At 48.9% G+C, this 18,831-nt stretch overlaps 1 protein-coding gene across 1 annotated transcript; it reads right to left on the reverse strand.

The window, feature by feature from the left end:
* Nucleotides 1-9,031: 9,031 nt before the first annotated feature.
* Nucleotides 9,032-10,612, reverse strand: LOC113407324 (transmembrane protein 121). The gene has a single exon (XM_026655736.1). The coding sequence runs from the start codon at nt 10,256-10,258 to the stop codon at nt 9,320-9,322; it is 939 nt and encodes a 312-aa protein (XP_026511521.1). The 5' UTR covers nt 10,259-10,612; the 3' UTR covers nt 9,032-9,319.
* Nucleotides 10,613-18,831: the final 8,219 nt, after the last annotated feature.

The raw sequence follows: 18,831 nt of genomic DNA on the forward strand, positions 1-18,831 counted from the left end.
TATGCTGGTGCATGTTGTGTACCAGCCCTTGTTCGGGAATGTGTTCGAGTCACAGTCTAGCCAAAGCTGCCTGATCGTGTGGAGGCTGAACGCTCTCAGAAGTGTTTGCTGCTGGGCAGAGTTAGCTTGTTTGTTAAACGTGAATGTGTGTGCCTATGCATTGCTGCTAATGGAATGGACAAAATGTAAGGGCAATGGGCCATTTGTATGTCATGGGACTGAGTCGAGAGCTGGAAAGCCTGCCTCAGTGTGAGATGAGTCTAATTCATTCAGCAAGAGGTGACCTGATCACAGTGGGAAGATTTCTGATGCTAAAGGGCTCATCAGTCTAGCAGAAAAAGCCGAACAGGTTCCAGTGGCTGGAAGTTGAAGCGAGACAAGTTCAGACTAGAAGTAGGGTGCATGTTTTTACCTGGGGGTGCGGTGGGTTCTCCATCACTGAGCTCTCTAAATCGAGACTGGGGTGTCGCTTTCCAAAAGATCAGCTCTAGCTCCACCAGAAGCTCTGGGTGAGGGTCTCTGGTCTCTGCCATGCTGGTCAGACAAGATGGTCACAGTGGTCCTTTCCCGCCCTTAACATCTATGAATCTATGTTATTGTCACTGGTCATTTCCATGCTTCCTAATGCCTCTTTGTTTTGCTTGTAATGTCCTTGTGGTGCAAAGCAACAAAGAGTCCTGTGGCACCTTATAGACTAACAGACGTATTGGAGCATAAGCTTTCGTGGGTGAATACTCACTTCGTCAGATGCCACAGGATTCTGTCGCTTTTTACAGATCCAGACTAACATGGCTACCCCTCTGATACTTGTGGTGTAGTTTACAAGAGGCTTGTGGTGTGTAGGAGGTCAGACTAGATGATCCAACTATCCCTTCTGGCCTTAGACTCTATGCATCTGTGTTACTTGCTGGAGGAATCTTGGCCATATCTTACCAGTGGCGTGTGTGTGGGATCCCAGCCAGCACAGCTGTGGGGGATATGATGGGCTACATTACCTGTGACATCCCAACCCCTCTGCCTAGCAATGAGCTGTTCACAGGGAGCAGCAGCAGCGGAGGGTTAGGGAGCAGATCTGTGAGCGCAGGGCTGGGCAGAGCTTGAGGTGTCACTGTGGGTTGCAGTGGCAGCTGGTAGGCACATGAGAGGTAGGTAAAGGCAATGGGAGGGGGAGAAGGGTTAGCACCCTGTGCCATGGGCAGAGTGAAATCACTGGGGTAAGGCACTGCTTAGCCTGAGTGAAGCCAGGACAAGGGCCAGAGTCATACTGGTTACACTGTCATTTTAGGGCTAGAGCAGGGGTAGGCAACCTATGGCACGCGTGCCGAAGGCGGCACGCAAGCTGATTTTCAGCGGCACTCACACTGTCCGGGTCATGGCCACCGAGCCGGGGGGCTCTGCATTTTAATTTAATTTTAAATGAAGCTTCTTAAACATTTTAAAAACCTTATTTAATTTACATACAACAATAGTTTAGTTATATATTATAGACTTATAGAAAGAGACCTTCTAAAATCGTTAAAATGTATTACTGGCACGCGAAACCTTAAATTAGCGTGAATAAATGAAGACTCGGCACACCACTTCTGAAAGGTTGCCGACCCCTTGGCTAGAGAGAAGACTGGCTCAGTGGTCAGGGTGGTAGCTGAGGACTTAAGAGACTTGAGCTCAACTCCCTGCTCTGCCACAGACTGCCAATGTGACCTGGGGCAAGTCACTTAGCCTCTCTGTGCTTCAGTTTCCCATCTGTACAGTCAGGATAAGAGCTCTACCTCATGGGGGTGTTGTGAGCAGAAATACATTACATATCGTGAGGCACTCAGGCGCTATGGTAATGGGGACCATATGGGTGTGACACTCTGTGCCTTGGGGGAACCCCCAGCACCCCATGTTCATCCTTATAATATGATTGTGTGGTATCCAATGCAAAGTTTGTCATGTTGGGTGTCTTCGGAAGGCTCATGATGCACTGAGCATTGTTGTTATAGTGAGGTTATAGTAATTGTTGTTATAGTAATGTTGTAGATTATAATTTCATGTTTATAGTTATGAGGCTGAAAATGTGTCTTCATGGCCTAAAATAAGCCCAGGCAAAAACTCTCCAAGAGCAGAGAGGCAGTTCACACCTCATCAGGACATGTATGGGACAAACCCAGCCCAGCCTCACAGGAACAAAGGATGCTGGCCTAGGCAGCAACAAAAGGATCTGTTGGACTCTCGAGTAAGTCACCCCCCTTTTCTTTGGTCAGTTTGAGACTGCGATGAGGTAATGCTCACCTGACTCTGAAGGGAGGGGGGCAAAGCCAAGAGGGAAGAAAGAACATGATAAAAGGAAGAGACGTTTGCCATGCTCTTCCTCTCTCTTCCAGCTCCATCTACAGACATCACCACCAAGCGACTGAAGCACTGATTGAAGGGGAGAGCCTGGCTGAAGGGCAACCAGCCAGCCTGTAGTGAGAAGCATCTAAGTTTGTAAGGGCATTGAAAGTGTTAAGATCAGCTTAGAATGTGTTTTGCTTTTATTTCATTTGACCAAATCTGACTTTTTATGCTCTGACTTATAATCACTTAAAATCTGTCTTTCATAGTTAATACATTTGTTTGTTTATTCTACCTGAAGCAGTGCATTTGGTTTGAAGTGTGTCAGAGACTCCCCTTGGGATAACAAGCCTGGTACATATCAATTTATTTGTTAAATTGATGAACTCATATAAGCTTGCAGCGTCCAGCGGGCATAACTGGACACTGCAAGACGGCGGTTCCTAGGGTTGTGTCTGGGATCGGAGATATTGGCTAGTGTCATTCAGTTTCACAATCCAAGGAGCATCTTAAATTTCAGAGGCTGTGCGTGAACAGCCCAGGAGTGGAGGTTCTCATAGCAGAGCAGGGTTGGCTCCCAGAGTCAGGGATTGGAGTGACCTAGCAGATCACTGGTCCAGATAACACCAGAGGGGAACGTCACAATGGGGTCTGTCCACACTGCATTGTAAATTGGGGCTTACAGTTGCTGGACCTGGGTCTCACAGCCATGCTAAGGCATCCACACTGCACTACATAGAACTTCTGACTCAGGTCTCTGGCTTGAGCTGTGTCCATGCTGCAAAATGACAGGGCATGGCCCCGAGTTACAGCGGGTCTTGGGCTCTGACTCACCCACCTTGCAGGATCCTGGGTCCTGAGTGGAGGCTGACCCAAGTTAGACTGATTTCCATGTGGACAGAAGCCCAGGCAGTGTGCATACCCTGTAAGTTCATACCCTGTAGACAGATAACCAGGAGACGCCAAGGCAGCTATCTGTCCTGGAGTAGTAAGGAGGTTGTAGGGACACCAGCAACAAGCATACCCTTCCTAGGATGGCAAGGAGGGGGCAGCACTGATCCTGCACCCAATGCTTAATTTGTACCAGGGCTGAGCCTACACCCCTCTAGGCTTGGCAGTTCATAGCCCCAGCATGTCTGGGCTTGCTGCATCAATTCTGAATGTAAAAAAGTTATTTGTGCCCCAGCACCTAATCGCTTGTGCCCCGGCACCTCTTTCATTACAAATGAAGCAGTGCCTGTGTAACCCACACACCTCCTGGGTGTGGTGTTCTGTTCCATCTAGTGGCACCGAGATCACTTAAAGAGAGAGAGATAAAATGAGTCTACTCTACAGCCTTAGCTAAGAGGCAGTTGGCTTTTAGCTCATGCGGTAGAGGTTCATGCACTAAGCTCCTGAGGCCCCGGGTTCAATCCCGCCCGCCGATGACCGGGGTCTGTCGGCGTTACACATGCACCAGTTTGTGGCTACAGCTCTCAGTGTTCTCTGTTCAGCTAGAAAATGAGCTAAATTCTACTCTGGCCCTGCTGCTCCCTCTCCCTGGTTGTCAAGGGGATTGGCACTTTCATTGCTCGGGAAGCATTTTGAGCTTCTCCGGTGAAAGGTGCTGGAGACGTGCAAAGAGCTGGGGTCAGGCTGTTACTCTGACATTCCCTTTGCCTGCATGCAGCAGGGAGGTGCAGCAGCTGTGGCTCATGGGCAGTGCTCAGTGAAGATGTCTTCTGCAGAACTTCCCAGCAGTTCCTTTTGGATTGACTGGCCAGAATGAGGGAGGAAGGCACTGAAATCAGACTGCACACTAGCTGCAGGTGCTGTGTCCGATGACTTATGGCAGCCTGGAAGGCATGTCTGTATGAGCGCTTAATGCAGTGGATATCCCTTTGTTCTAATCTTCTGCATGCAGGAGTAACTCTGTGTCCCATAAAAGTTACTGACTCATGTTCCAAATGACAGTCGCCATCATCTGGAACATGGTTAGCGCTCATGTAGCATCTTTATACAGTACCAGTGCCAGAGGCATTGCAGGAATTGGAAGGGTCGGTAGGTTTACCATTTATCTATTATGGGAAAAGCTTTAAAAGAATGGGACATAAATTAATTAGACACCAAAAAGAGGGGCAGAATGTTATTAGATACTTGGGAGTTAATTGCACTGATGCTAATCATGATGTATTCTAATGGCATCAGTAGGGTTATCATGTAATTCCAGAGTAATTTAGCAATTTAATTAATTTCTGCTAATCCATTTTAAATACCTGCTCTTCTCTCTCTTGCTATCTCTGGGAAGGGAATGAGATGTCTAATCTCCAGTGCTGCCCACTCTACTCGGGGCCATTTGAAGGTCGTTTGCTTTTTTTCTATTTGCTTTTCTTCCCTCCCTGGTTTTTATCCCAGTGGACAAGCCCCTACAACATCACCCGGGAGGGAAGTGGCCTCCACAGAGTTAACAAACATGGCCCACAGCTACCCCTTCTTGAACAGGGAGATGTGTCCCATGGAGACTAGATTCAGGTGTGAGGACAGCTGGGTGGTTGGATGTAGCTGGAGTGGTCTGTCAGCACTACCATGTAGCAGAGAGAGTCCCCAACAAGGTAGCAATGCTGAGCAGACTGGAGTGGCTGCTTTCATTAGGAGCCTAGATCCCTGCCCTGGGTCACCTGGATTGGCTGGGCCCTTAGGACTCGCAGGTAATTCCTCAGGCTCAGAACACTCCCCACATTAGATCTGGTACAAGTCCCACAGCAAGATGGAGCATCACTTACTGTGGCCCATGTTCTCAGGGAGGTGGGAGCGGGGGGAGGGAGGGGCGTACCTTTCTGTTTCAAGAGGAACACAGCCGTCACCAGCTCCATTTAGCACCGATTATACAATGAATTTGGTGACTCTGACCCAGCGTGTGGGGTGCCAGCTAACCATGGGCATCCACACTAACCAGGGACAGCATATCCCCATGTCCCCAAAGCCATCTGGGCAGCTTCTGCTGTGTGGGGGGAGGTAGCCCTTTTGTTGGGGTGGCAATGGAACCTCATGAAGGAGCTTTGTCTCGTTACATCTCTGAGGAACCCTGGTCACTGAGTAGGCTCGGTCCCAGCTTGTACAGGGGGGTGGCTGGGGCTGAAGTGGGTGGAGTGAGGTGGGACAGGGTAGAGAGAGTGGCTGAGAGTGTGTGTGTCGGGGGTGAGGTGTATCTTTTCTTTCAAAATCCCATAGCCATGAGGGCTCACACTAGCTGTTCCTAGATGACCGTGTTGTCGCTGTGGCCTTGTCCCCGTATAATCAGCGGTGGGAGGCGTCAGTGCAGATTGCCCATTGCTGTGCAGATAATGAGTGCCGGCTCCAGCTTTCCCAGTACGCTGCAGTGAGACGCGCTAAGTACAGGCCCCCTGGGTGCCCATGCGGACAAGGCTGTTGTCCTGACTAGAGATGGGCTGAAACCAGTCCTGGGCCCAATCCCCTGTCTTGTCCTACCCTGCCCCCCCTCCCCCCGCCCTGGGATACAGGGAGCTCAGATCCAGGTCTGAACATGGTAACTGGGACAAGTTCAAACTCTCCTGACACTGGGCGAAAGCTCCCACTCGGTGCTCTGTGCCCAAGCCCTGACTGTGATGGGCCATGCCCAGACCCTGGAGCGGGCATCTGCAGGCTCGATGACATGCAGATCCAGGGCCATCTCTCACCCTGACAGCAGCTTGCTGAGCTCTCTGAAGCAAGAGGAGTGATGGCTGCCTTGGCAGGCTGGCTGTAGAGGACACAGCACTGCCTGCTGGGGTTCCCAGCGGCCTGAGCATTATGCCTGGGCCCCCCATGCACAGAGAGCAGAGCCAGCCCTGCAAACCCACAGTCTTGCCTGGCTCGGGAACTGGCAGGAACTCCCACCTCTGCTGCCCTCCTCCCATTGCAGGGTGGGGATGGCATGGGGGAAGGGCCTGTGTATGTGGCAGGGAAGGCAGGGCCCTGGTCAGGGACTGTGGAGCTGCTGCTGGAGGGCTCTGGGAGTATCGCGGGGCTGCAGTGATTTCTGGGTGAAGCCTGGCATCCCAAAGGCTGTAGAAGGGGTCTCCAATCCAGGGCAAGGTCTGGTGGTTCGCACGAACTACGAGGAAGGGCACCTTCGCCACAGGAAGGCTTCACAGCAGAGGCCACAGGGCTGCAGTGGCACCTGACAGGCCATTCCAGCCCAGTGATTTGGGACTCCTGGGGACAGATGTTGTCAGGGCAATGAGTGAGGACATGGAGGCAACAAGCGGGAGGGTGCAGTGCCCCAAAGGGGGCAGGGCGGCAGTTGGGCCATGGCACTGCGAGGAGGAGTTGTCTGTACATTGTCCTCTCAGGGAAGTGTGGCATGTCCCTAGAGCTCAGTCCGTAGCTACTCAGTGAGCCCCCCACACCTCCTTCAAAGAAAGAGCGTCAAAACCAGCTACGGCTTTCATGAGAACTGAGGTACTGCTGCCCACCCTCTGCCTCCTGCTCTCCCTGGGGGATGTGCGAAGCACTCCAGAGAGCAGGCCATGTTGGAAGTCTAGGCATCTGCGTCTGAAAACATTGCCCCGCCTGCTGAAAGCTGTTGAATATCTGCACTGCAGTGGGATGGCCGCTGCCTTGGCTGACCCTACGGTTGAACCCAGGTCATCCAGCACTAAAAAGCACATGCTGCTGCAGCACGCGCTGAACAGCCAACCTCTGAAGGGAGTGGTGTGAGGCAGCAACAGACTCATAGCCTTTGGGGTCAGGAACAGAGGATGACACATACCCCTCATGGTAACAGTGCGTTACAGTAGCACTATAGCCAGTGAGGATCCGTTATTGCCTGATGGCAAATTGGATTCCATGGGCACCTGATCTGGGTAAATAAGAATCTATGTCATGCCAGCAGTGCCCTGCCATCGCCTCGGTGCCCTGCATTGTCTATGTTCCCCTGAGAAAAGCAGAATGAGAGACTAGTTCACAGGGTTTTGACGCAGGGCTTCCTGGGTCAGGGAGGACAGCAGAGTCAGCAGCGATATGCTCTGGGGTGGGGAGGGAAGCGAGTAGCATGACCATGCTATTTTGGGGGTTAGCAGTACCAGCATGGGTGTATTATGGTGGGTAGGGGCAGCAGGAGAGAAATCAGAACATCTGGCCTGTGGGACATTCTGAAATTCCAAAATTTGTTTTCATCCAGTATTAGGATGTAAAGTTGAAATTTTCACAGAATGGAAATTCTGAAAAAAAAAATCTCATTTCTGAAACATTGAAATAACCTTACTGAAATGTTTAATTTTAATATATTTAAATACCAAATAATATTAGAATTAATATTTTATAATGTAATGTAAAAATCAAACTGAAACAAGAAAATCAGAATGGAACAAAATGGGAAACACAAAATGAAATGAGAAAGTCAAAGCACAATATTCCAGTTTGACTGCCAATCATTTTGAAATTTTTCTATAGAAAAACGTCATCAGAATCAACACATTCCCATGAAACATTTTGCAATCGATGAAACATCATTTTCTGATGGAAAACTGTTCCATCAAAAATTTTTCAGCCAGCTCTAGGCAGCAGAATGAGCAAGCTATGGCACCTGGGGGAGGCCATGAGACGCATCATGATCATGCTCTCTGGGGAGAAGAGAGCACAGCCATGTGCTTTGGAATCAGGATGGAGTAGCAAGAGAAGATGCTGTGGAGCTTGGAATGCTGGTGTCAGGAACTGCTGTGGGTTCAGGAGATCCCAAATGAGATGGGACACCAGCAGTGTTGCAGTACTACAAGCCCTCCACATGCCGCCAAACACAGACACAAAACTACAGATCCATTTGTTCTCACTGGGTTTTTATTTTTATTATTCAGCTGCCCCACAGCTGCTTGTATGAGCCGTTTGCCATGCCCAAAGGGGAGAAGATCTGTACATGGTGCTGGTTCCCAGCCCTCCCATGGTCATGTGGCTCAAGCAGCACTTCTTTCCGGTTTATGGAAATATTTTATTTTTAAAAATATAGTAGCTGTGGAAAGCAGCCCTCTTTATAAACGCTGATGCTGGAGTGAAATGCATCATCATCATCATCGTCATTATTATTAGCTCTCCTCGGCATCTGCTTCCACTCATGTTGGCCCTGGTTGGATTCACCAGGGCAGCTGCACTGCACCATCTGTTGTAGTCAGGAGCGTTCGCACTGCCAGAGCGAGCGAGAGAGAGATCCTTCTAAAAATAGAAATATTGTGCTGAGTCATTTGAAGTGAACAAGATACATAAAACACCAGCATTAGATTAACATTAGCTTGTCAAATACTGCTCCCCACTGAGTTGGCTTAGTGCACTAGCAGAGATGGATATCCCTGCTTCCCAACCAGCAGCCTGAGCCGAGTAGCATGAGAATGAGAGGAGAGACATAGCTGTTTATTGTGTTGGGTGCTACTTTTTGTGTTGTTCCTGCTGGGACAAATAGCAAAGGGAGCTGTTCCAGTGGATTACAAACCAAAAGAAACCAGACCCAACAATGGGGATTCTCAGAAAGGATCAAAGAAGAGACAGTTATAAATAGGGAACAGTAAACACAACCGTTTGAAATAAGACACATCTATAATCACAGGATTAACTGGTGCAAACGCCCCTCCCGCCCATTCCCATTCCATACAAAGGACTCTGGTAACAATATCTTCATTCCAGACTTGGAGCAAAGGTGAGAGTCTTAAGGAACAAAGAGAGAAATCTCAGCATCAAGGAACTTGGTTGGGCAGGGGAGGAGTGGGTGGAAGGAAAACAGAGGGCGTAGCTGGTTCAGGTCCTTTGCAAGTTCATTTGGTTATTCTGGAGAATTCCTAGGGCTATACCTGAGATGAAGAGGTCTAGGAAACACTCCATAGTTTGATTAAAACATGGTAAGTGTTTTGTGCCTGGGAGAGCTCTCCTTGCTGGGACTTGTCCATCACACATGCCCCATACAATGGGAGAGCAGCTTCTCACCTCCCTACACTCCCCAATGCAATGCAAGCCAATGCTGATGTCCGGAGGTGATCCGTCATGTATCTAGAATTTCCCTAGTGGGTGACTGCTCATGAGAAATTCCCTGTGTACTGTGGATAGTCTGATTGTGAGAGATTGAGTTCTGCTGGAGCTCCAGGGCAATAGCATTCTGGGGGAATTCTTTCACCTGTTTCTTATACTCTAAGAAAGTGCATGCCTTGGTGGCTATAGCAATGATGTTCTTGCCAATAAAGATAGTGGAGACCCTGCTGTCCTGGAACAAGACCATGTTAATGGCCCGGATGAATATGGTGACAATGTTGATGGTGACCAGGCTCAGCACAGGGTAGAGCATCATTTTCTGCGGAGCAATGTGCTCCCCTTGCATGCTAATCTCACTAAGAGAGACACAAGGCAGGATCAAGAGCAGTATGTAACAATAGAAGAACATGAGCCCTTCTGCCCAGATGGGAAGCCCAGTCTTATGTGGTTCCCATAGGTTGGCCTGAATATCTAATATATCCAGCAGGTCCAGGGCCACCCAGAAGAGGCGTCCCCGCAGATCCTCCTTCTTCCTGAAGGTTCGTATGTACTCCATGCTGTCTAAGGCCACCAGCACCAGGTAGAGCCCTGGCACACAGATGGACAGGAGCAAGGTCAAAGCCTTCCTGGCCACTGTCTCCAGATTCTTCTTGTCTGCTTTGTAATTCTGAAATATAAAATACAGCTTAATCTCCAGCACGAAGATGTAGAGAAACCACAGGATCATGGCGTAGCCCCGCTTGGCTGTTTTCACCTCAGCCCCCACCCATACTGCCACATAGCGCAGCACAATGAGGAAGCAGATGTCTCCCACCAGGACAATGATGCAGACGCCAATCTTCCGTGGCCCTTGGTTCTGCTCCACCAGGTAGGCATCCATGAAGGCCATGCTGGTCATGATGACAATGGTGGTCAGACACACGTGGCGCTTGTCAGGCGGCGGCAGCACCATGGTGAGGTGAGCTGCCCTCCCTCTCTCTCTCTCTTGCGCCTCTTTGTTTCACTTCAAGGGAGGAGGCCCATGGGCTGAGTGAAGAGGCTCATCAGTTATAGACAAAGCACCAAGGCCACCAGGAACAACCCCCTATAAAAAGTCCCTGAAAGGACAAAGCAATAGACAATCCCGGCTCTTGAAGGTCTCACAGCAGGGTGCTGCAGCAGAGAAATGCACCTGGAATTCCAAGTCACCCTTCATAACAGCTGATCCCAAAGGCTTAAATCCAGTAGCTCTGCTTTTTAGGCAGCAAAGCTGGTCCCTCACTGAGCCCTCAGATAGATCCTCCACGACATCGCCTAACACTCTCCAATGCTGTTCCCAACGGCTCTACAGGGGTTAAACACATGGAGTCCACATTAAGAAATGCTCTGCCCCTTTGCTGGGTTTTCCATTGTTGTCAGTAAGAGGGGAGAGAATGTCCCTGCATGGCCTGTGGGCAGCAAGTCAATGTCTCTAATGCACTTCCTGGCACCAAGCCAGAAATTTTCCTCCAGATCCCTGGAAATCAGATTAATAATCAGGCAAGTGAGTCAGATCTGTACTGCCAGGAGCCAGTCGGGGTGTAAAAAAGGTGAAGCAGTTCAGGAAATGGCGCTTTCCTCCTGGTGAATGGCTCAGGAGTCAGAGATTAGGGGCTTTTTACTACCTCAGCTGGGATTCCCCTTTCCCCGTCCTCCGGCAGGAATCTCATTTGTATTATCCATGGTGAACCTTGTTCGTTCTTCCTGGCACTGGGTTTAAATCCTTCGCCTCTGGCCCACCATTCACTGCAATCTGTAAGAGACCAAGGAGAACACTGGTTAAGGGCTTGCCAGTCACAGATACCAGGGGTGAAAAGCTGCATTTGTGGAAGTCCCTCAGCTCCAGAGGTGATGTATAGGCCGTGAGCTGGACTCCCTGCTTGTAACTGAGACTCCCGCACATTCAGGCTTAAACCTATGTTCACCAATGCTACCGGAGTGTGGGGGAGGCTAATGTCCCTCTTCCTTTCAAACACATCTTAAATAAGTACTAATATTAGAACTTATGTGCCTGTGACTCTGGAAGTGCAGAATATCTTTCTATTCAGGGAGATGCACAGCAGGGTGGTGCAGTTACATGGAATTGCATAGGAAATATGCACCAAATGGCAGAGGTATAGAAGCCTCTTCCTAAGAACCCCAGCCCTCAGGTGCAAGAGAATCCCTGCTGGTCCTATCGGACAGCAACACAGTGTGATGACTGGCCTATCAATTTACTCTCATTCTGAGCTTAACTGTGAGAAGGGAGGAGTGGAAGGTCCTAAGGTGTCACAATAACCTAGACAGTTAATGCTGATGGGAAAAGGTGCAAATGAAAAGCCTATAACTTAAGGATCGTGTTAAGCTCATGCCTAGTAAATAGGAACAATGTGAGACTGAAAATCAATAAGCTAGTATTGGTGTGTCTGATATTAGGCCCAATTGGTGGACAAAATAATGAGGGGATGGGCTGTTCCACCCACCACTGCCTTCAGGGTTTCTTACAGAAAGAGACTTTGGGAGAAAAACTGGCTACTGGAGTTACCTTCACTATCATGGCTGCCACCCCCACCATCTCCTGTGCCTGGCCCTTCTTTGTGCTAATCCTGAGAGGTGTCCTGACCCAACCAGGTCAGAGAGAGGGATCCCGATGACATCACCACCTCCACCAGCTGTGGCTGAATCCTGCCATGTGGGATGTGGGACTTTGCCAGCTTTGTGTGTTCTTTTCCTTCCCCACTTTATTTCTTCTCTTTCCTATTCCTCTGCTTGTCCCTTCTGTCTTAATAAGAATTTGACTTAGCTGGCCAAGACCATCCATTTTACGGCACTGCTGTGAGCCTGTGGCCAGACGGAGGTAGCTAAACCAGTGCCCTAAACAGCCTGATGCTGGTACGAGTTTGCCAGGTCTCGGCGCAGCTGGTCAGACCATGTGCTGGGTCTGTGTTTTTCCAGCAGTGAGGTTGCATGTCAGAGTCAACCCCAGAGACAGAAGCTGCATTTTCCTGCCTTTGCTGTTCTTTTCTCTTCCCTCTTGTTTGTCTTGTTTTGTCTTCTTAGGAAATGAGATCCGATTTAACAACAGCAACAATGACTGCTCCAGCCCCTCTCAACTAACTTCTTCTCTTCTCCCCCCTCCCCCAAATGGACAGTTCTTACCATCTAAAGGATTGTCAGACAGGGGCTTTTTCATTTTAAAGACTCTCTCCTGCTGCGGGGAAAGGGAATAAGGGATGTTGTTAAAAAGAAAGCCTCACTTAATACTTTGCATTTCAAACACATTAACTGTTTCCTTTCATTTCTATATCTTTACTAAAAGGTTTAGAAGGCTGTTTAACGGGGTGTTTGCCATGGCACTGAGCAGGTCTTTGTGTACCAAACCCTGAACCTTGTTTAACACAGTTTAATGCTGGGCAGGGTCTGGGTTATGCCAACACTGTATATTCCATCCCAATTAACACACCACCACCTTTCAAACAGTGCATACAAATAAGCATGGGCGACAAGTGCTGTCCCGGAGGCTCTGTGCGCTTGGATGCAGAGGGGCTCCAGCTCAGGAGCTGTACCAGTGTGGAAAGCTAGGGGGCTCCCTCGCTCCTCAGACAGGCAACAGTACACAAGGCCATGGTTCTGCCAGTGGCACAGTTGGGCATCAGCATTCAGGATAGTAGGGGCTGGGTGATGGCTACGGGGCAGATCACTGCCGCATATGTGGTGGCCCCCAGCTTGGCCAACACACTGGGGATTGAACTGGGGACCACTGGAGGTAAAAACGTGAGTGTCTACAGCTAGAGAGTCAGGCAGCCATGGGTGGGATTGTAACAAACTCATGTTCTCTGTGGATCAGGTACAGTGGGAAACCTGTAGCACACACTCACCAGTGGGTTACAGAGTCCTGGCCAAACTCAAAGCAAACAGGAAGTTTAGCTTTTACATCATTCTTGTCCCTACAGTCCTAGTGCTGGATATTACAATCTGGCCCAGTCTCCCTCTGTACGGGCACCAGTCTCCTGCAAGTGGATCTAATTGCTGGGTTCCATGGGCTTCCAAGCCATTTGGGTCTGGGTAGAATCCAGTCACTGTGTCTAGCTCTGGGATCCTATGGCACACTCCTGGGCTCATGCCCTTCCTTGGGATGTGGGGCACAGCTGCTCTAGACCCCAAAATCAGTGTCAGAGACCTCCCAACCACCCCCATCCCCCAGTCGCTTACACACTGCCCACCTAGGCACTCTGGCCTTCTAGTTTAACCGCTTCACGTACAAGGTGGCAGGAAGGCAAGGCCCCCAGGCTTGGCAAAGGAATTTCTTAGCCACAGAGACATTTAAAGCTCTCAAGAGTTACAGCTCTTTGAACCAATGTCCTGTGTCTGATCTTGCCCTTCTGTGCGTCAGAGGTTCTTCAGTGTTTCCAGCTGGGCAGAGTCCCTCCGCTGAGCCCTAGTTACCTATGACAATGCACAGAGCAGAATTCTGCTCTTAAATAGGGGGCCTGTTTCCTGGCCACCAGTCATGCTTGCCCATTGTTCATGGGCTGGGACAGTAGCTGAGAGCCAATCAAAATCATTGGCCCAGCCTGCAGGCTTGATGGCTCATGGTGTTAGCCCTCCGTGAGCTGTTTGACGCCATTCCCGGTCAGGGCAGCAGTGTGTAATGCTGTACAACAGGGTCTCTTTGGGCATGCCCAGGCTTATGCAATCACATATTACAACAGCGAGTTCATCATTTGGTACCAACGTATCTCACTGGCACGCACTGAAAACCCAGGATGAAAACATCTCCAAGAGAACAACACCACTCATCCACCTGAAGTGAAACCCATGCTGGGTCTATCTCCTCTGACAACTGGGACTCCTGGGGTTCGTGCTGACACCCTGAGCTCCAGTTGTGTAGTCCCCTCAGGTAATGGTAACACAAAATGAGCTCTGGCACCGCCCTGCTGTGCTACTGGAATCCAGGAGATTCAGGAAAAGAATTGACCTTTCCCAGTGCTTTTGGGGAAAGACTATCCAGGATCTCCTCAGGGAAACCTGGGCCAATTTCAGCCTGGCAGCAGGCTGGGTTCTCTGTGGCTTGTGGGAGGATTGCTAATGAAATGGGAAGTAATGTGCTGAGTGGGAATTCACTTCTACAGAGAGGAAGGGAGGGCTGAATTCAGAGGTGATGGGTGAGGTGCTGCCAATCAGCTCCCTTGAGGCTCGGCTAGACCCCCTTTGACCTCTTCTTAGCCACTGTCCCAATGTGTCACCTGCCTGCCGAGAGCGCCAGTAAAAGGCATATGTTAAAGTAGTCCCCATATACACTTCACAGAGAGTGCTAGGTACAGCTCAGGCAGTTGCTGGGTGAGCTCTCCTCTACTCACCTCTGATTGGCCAGAACCCAGTAACTCCTTCCATGCTGGAGCACATGAATGCCTTGGCACAGGCCTCAAGTTGCTTCACAGATACGATACTCAATTAAGCTTCGGAACGCCTGTGCGGGATATACTGGAATGCAGCCACCTCTGTAGTGAAGCACAGCCACTGTTTAACAGCTCACAGCAACACTGCTCACCAGTTTAAGAATTGGAATTGGCGACGAATACCATATCAACCTGAAGCTGCAGGAGGGACTTAATTACCCATGCTAGAATGAGGGTGGGTCCTGACAGCATTCCATCCTCAACCTCCTTTTACCCTAAGCTAGACCTGTTCTTGTGTAGGGTTATCCTCTTTTGCTCTCAGAATAATAAATAAGGATCTTTGTAAACAGAGCAAAATATTTCACTAGGAGGGTGGTGAAGCACTGGAATGGGTTACCTCGGGAGATGGTGGAATCTCCATCCATAGAGGTTTTTAAGGTCAGGGTTGACAAAGCCCTGGCTGGGATGATTTAGTTGGTGTTGGTCCTGCTTTGAGCAGGGGGTTGGAGTAGATGACCTCCTGAGGTATCTTCCAACCCTAATCTTCTATGATTCTATGAAGGAGCTCCATGTGGCTGTAATCCAGGTCTGATGTCTTTCCTCTTTTAATAAACTTTATGGGCTGGTCCAGTTCTTTGGCTGAAAAAGGTGCCACCAGGACTGATTGATGGAGAACCTGCCATCTCTCTGTAACCTCAGCAACCTTTGCTGCACAGCTGCAAGACTTACCCAAGTTCTGTGTACTGCCATTAGCCACTAGCTGGGATGTGACAGCATTTGTGATGACTGGAAACTTCTTTTTGCCGAGGCTTGAATCGCCATAAAGTCTTTTGATGGTTTGCTAGGCTTTCTGCCTAGAGTGAGTAAAGTCCATCTTTGTAACTCTCTCTCTTCATTGATTGTGTCTGGGCTTGATCCAGTAGTTGAATGATTTCCTTGCTCTCATTAATGGTCTCCTGCTTGTTACCAGCAGATTTGAATTCCTGGTAGAGCTTAATTGCCTCTGATGACTACCCAGGCATATACTCTCAGCGATAGTCTCTAGGGAATCTATTTCTTAGCCATTACCTGAACAAATGTACTAATTTGGTAGGAGTTGTAATAGAAAGAAAGCCTGTGCTTCATTAACAGTAAACCTGGCTGGGTGCCTTCGCTACTAATCAGGTCTTGTGGTCTTTGTGGGCAGTTCGATCGAAGTGCGCTGTGTCGGCTCTCTGGCTGAGGCAGCCCACAGAAAGAATACAGACGCAGCCAACGACTGACAACAGAAGTCATTTATATTGGCTGGCCCTGGTGCTGGTATTTGCGCCAATGAAATACTGTGCAGCAGTTTGGGGAAGAAGTTGGCATACGCATCACGTGATTCAGAGCTGAACACGGCCACCTGTACCATTAGTGGTTGCCTGAGCTGCACATTAACATCTAATTTCTGTGTTGGCTCAGATAGCTCCCCCAAAACTTCAAAACAAGATGCCGTCACCCTTACAACTGCATGGAGGGCTGTGCCAGATGAAAACAAGCTGCTGCACACAAGGCTGACACGGTTCCAATAGGTGCAAATAAGCACCGTACACTTCCCACAAGAGCTGCCTGTGTCTGGAAGAACTACGGAGAGGGATAGCTCAGTGGTTTGAGCATTGGTCTGCTAAAACCAGGGTTGTGAGTTCAATCCCTGAGGGGGCCACTTAGGGATCTGGGGCAAAATCAGTACTTGGTCCTGCCTAGTGCAGGCAGGGGGCTGGACTCAATGACCTTTCAAGGTCCTTTCCAGTTCTAGGAGATGGATATCTCCATTATAAAAAAAAAAAAAAAACAGCTACACTGGCAGTTCAACATGCATTTATAGTGGACACTCATGTCCAGTGCTGCTGGTCTAATGCCACAGATGGAGACTAGTGAACCTACTACAGACTTGGCTAGTAGAACTGATTCTTCTAGCTCAGGCAATAAAGGCTTATGGCCATCCAGAAGTCCCAGGTTCAATACCCCTTGTTAACAACCTATCCAGAGGTGTGGTGTTACAGTAGTAGCCACCCACTTTATTTTCTCCCTCTCCCCCCAAGCAACAGGAAGGCTCCATCCTCCCCACCTCTGCAGCAGCGGGAGGCATGGTCATCAGTGGTAGTGAGTAGGGGGCCAGGTGGCTGCCTCTTTGGTACTATTGGTTGCTTCCCCTGCTGTAGGATGTCTGCATTCTCATGCAGGCCTTAGTGCCTTGGTTACAGTAGGGGCAGTCCCTCATTTCTGATTGATCTTCCCAGACTTAGGCAGATATCACTGCATGGGTTACACATGGGGCTGTTCCCTCTCTTAAAGCAATTGTATCAGGCTCTCTGAAGACTCAGGCAGACACCACTGCATCAGTTACACTTGGGTCATGTTCTTAACCTTTTCGTCACAACCACAAGGGCTGGAAACACATTTGTTTTAAAGAAAATCAAGCAGAGATTCTGATGTCATCACATGGATAGGAGTCAGGGTTCTAGGCACCTGCGTATTGTGCCTGTGTCAAAATCCAGACCTGAGGAAATCACACGCCACCATTTTGATAGAGCTGAATAGAGGGATACTGACTCTAAACTATGAGGGCACCATGTACCATGTATGAGTTGACCTGTTTGCCAAATGAACCATTTTATCAACCATTCTTTCCTGACAAGTCCTTATCGAATAATGTGTCGAAACACATTATAGCCTCTGGATTATTGGTTAATTGTTGGGAGTTTTAGGACACTGAAGATATTTTCCTGTCCTCCTTTACACAGGAAAGTGCATTAAACTTGGCTATGTGTATGGAGCCCAGATTTAATAAAAGCTGGTTTCTTTCTTGCTTGAGGGAATGAGAAATAGAGAAGCTAGATTTATTGGCTGTCTAGTGGACTTGACACAGACTTTTCTCTGTTCCCATTAATTCCAGGTAATTGCACGTGCATATGTCAGGGTTCCCTCCCCACTCTGAACTCTGGGGTACGGATGTGGAAAGCCGCATGAAAGACCCCCTAAGCTTATATTCCACCAGCTTAGGTTAAAAACTTCCCCAAGGCACAAATTCCTTTCCTTGTCCTTGGACAGTATTGCTGCCACCACCAAGTTATTTAAACAAACATTCAGGGAGGGCTACTTGGAGCCCTACCTTCCCCAAATATCCCCCCAAGCCCCTTCACCCCCTTTCCTGGGGAGGCTTGAGAATAATATACCAACCAAATAGGTTAACAAGGTGAGCACAGACCAGACCCTTGGGGTTTTAGGACACTAAAAACCAATCAGGTTCTTAAAAGAAGAACTTTATTATAAAAAAAGTAAAAGAAGCACCTCTGTAAAATCAGGATGGAAGGTAATTTTACAGGGTAATAAAAAGACGTAAAACAGAGGATTCCCCTCTAGGCTTAACTTTAACGTTACAAAACAGGAATAAACCTCCCTCTTAGCATAGGGAAAATTCACAAGCTAAAACAAAAGATAATCTAACGCATTTCCTTGCTATTACTTAAAATTTCTGTAATTTTAGATGTATCATTTCAGTAGGGGCTGGATTACCTGCTTGGTCTCTCTCTTTTTCTCCAGAGGGAACACACAGAGAGAACAAACAAAGCCTCCCCCCCCATCCCCCAGATTTGAAAGTATCTTCTTTCCCCATTGGTCCTTTTGGTCAGGTGCCAAGTAGGTTATTTGAGCTTCTTAACCCCTTACAGGTAAAGGAGGGATTTTATGCTACCCTTGGCTGTATGTTTATGACAGCATATATGTAGTTATGCACCCAAGGAGCCAAAATAGCTTATAGAATGGGAAACTGGGTCTCAGACAGCAAATGACCTTGTCAAGGTAAATAAGTATGTCACTGGCCAAGACAGAACCTGAATTCTGGTCTTTTGAGTCCCTGGACAATGCCTTAACCACAAACCATTCCTCCTGCATCATGTGTTTATGGGTGGTTTCCCTCCACAGACTTCAGAGAAGCCACTTCTCCAGCATCACACAGCAAACAAGGGGTAGAGGAGTGTAGCGGGGTGGATACTCACTCCTGCCCTGAGGGGTTGGAAAAGCCCTGCAGAGGGCTTGGGCTGGGCAAGGTAAAACCCTGGCTGATTGGGGGAAGTGGCTGCAGCTGGGCCACACCCTAATCAGAGCC

The sequence above is a fragment of the Terrapene carolina genome, unplaced genomic scaffold, assembly GCF_002925995.2.
Source record: "Terrapene carolina triunguis isolate 2854851 unplaced genomic scaffold, T_m_triunguis-2.0 Scaffold210, whole genome shotgun sequence".
Lineage (NCBI taxonomy): Eukaryota > Metazoa > Chordata > Testudines > Emydidae > Terrapene > Terrapene triunguis.

Bases quoted from the DNA above. Each gene is read 5' to 3' on its own strand.
- LOC113407324 (XM_026655736.1), bottom strand. From the start codon at position 10,258: ATGGTGCTGCCGCCGCCTGACAAGCGCCACGTGTGTCTGACCACCATT.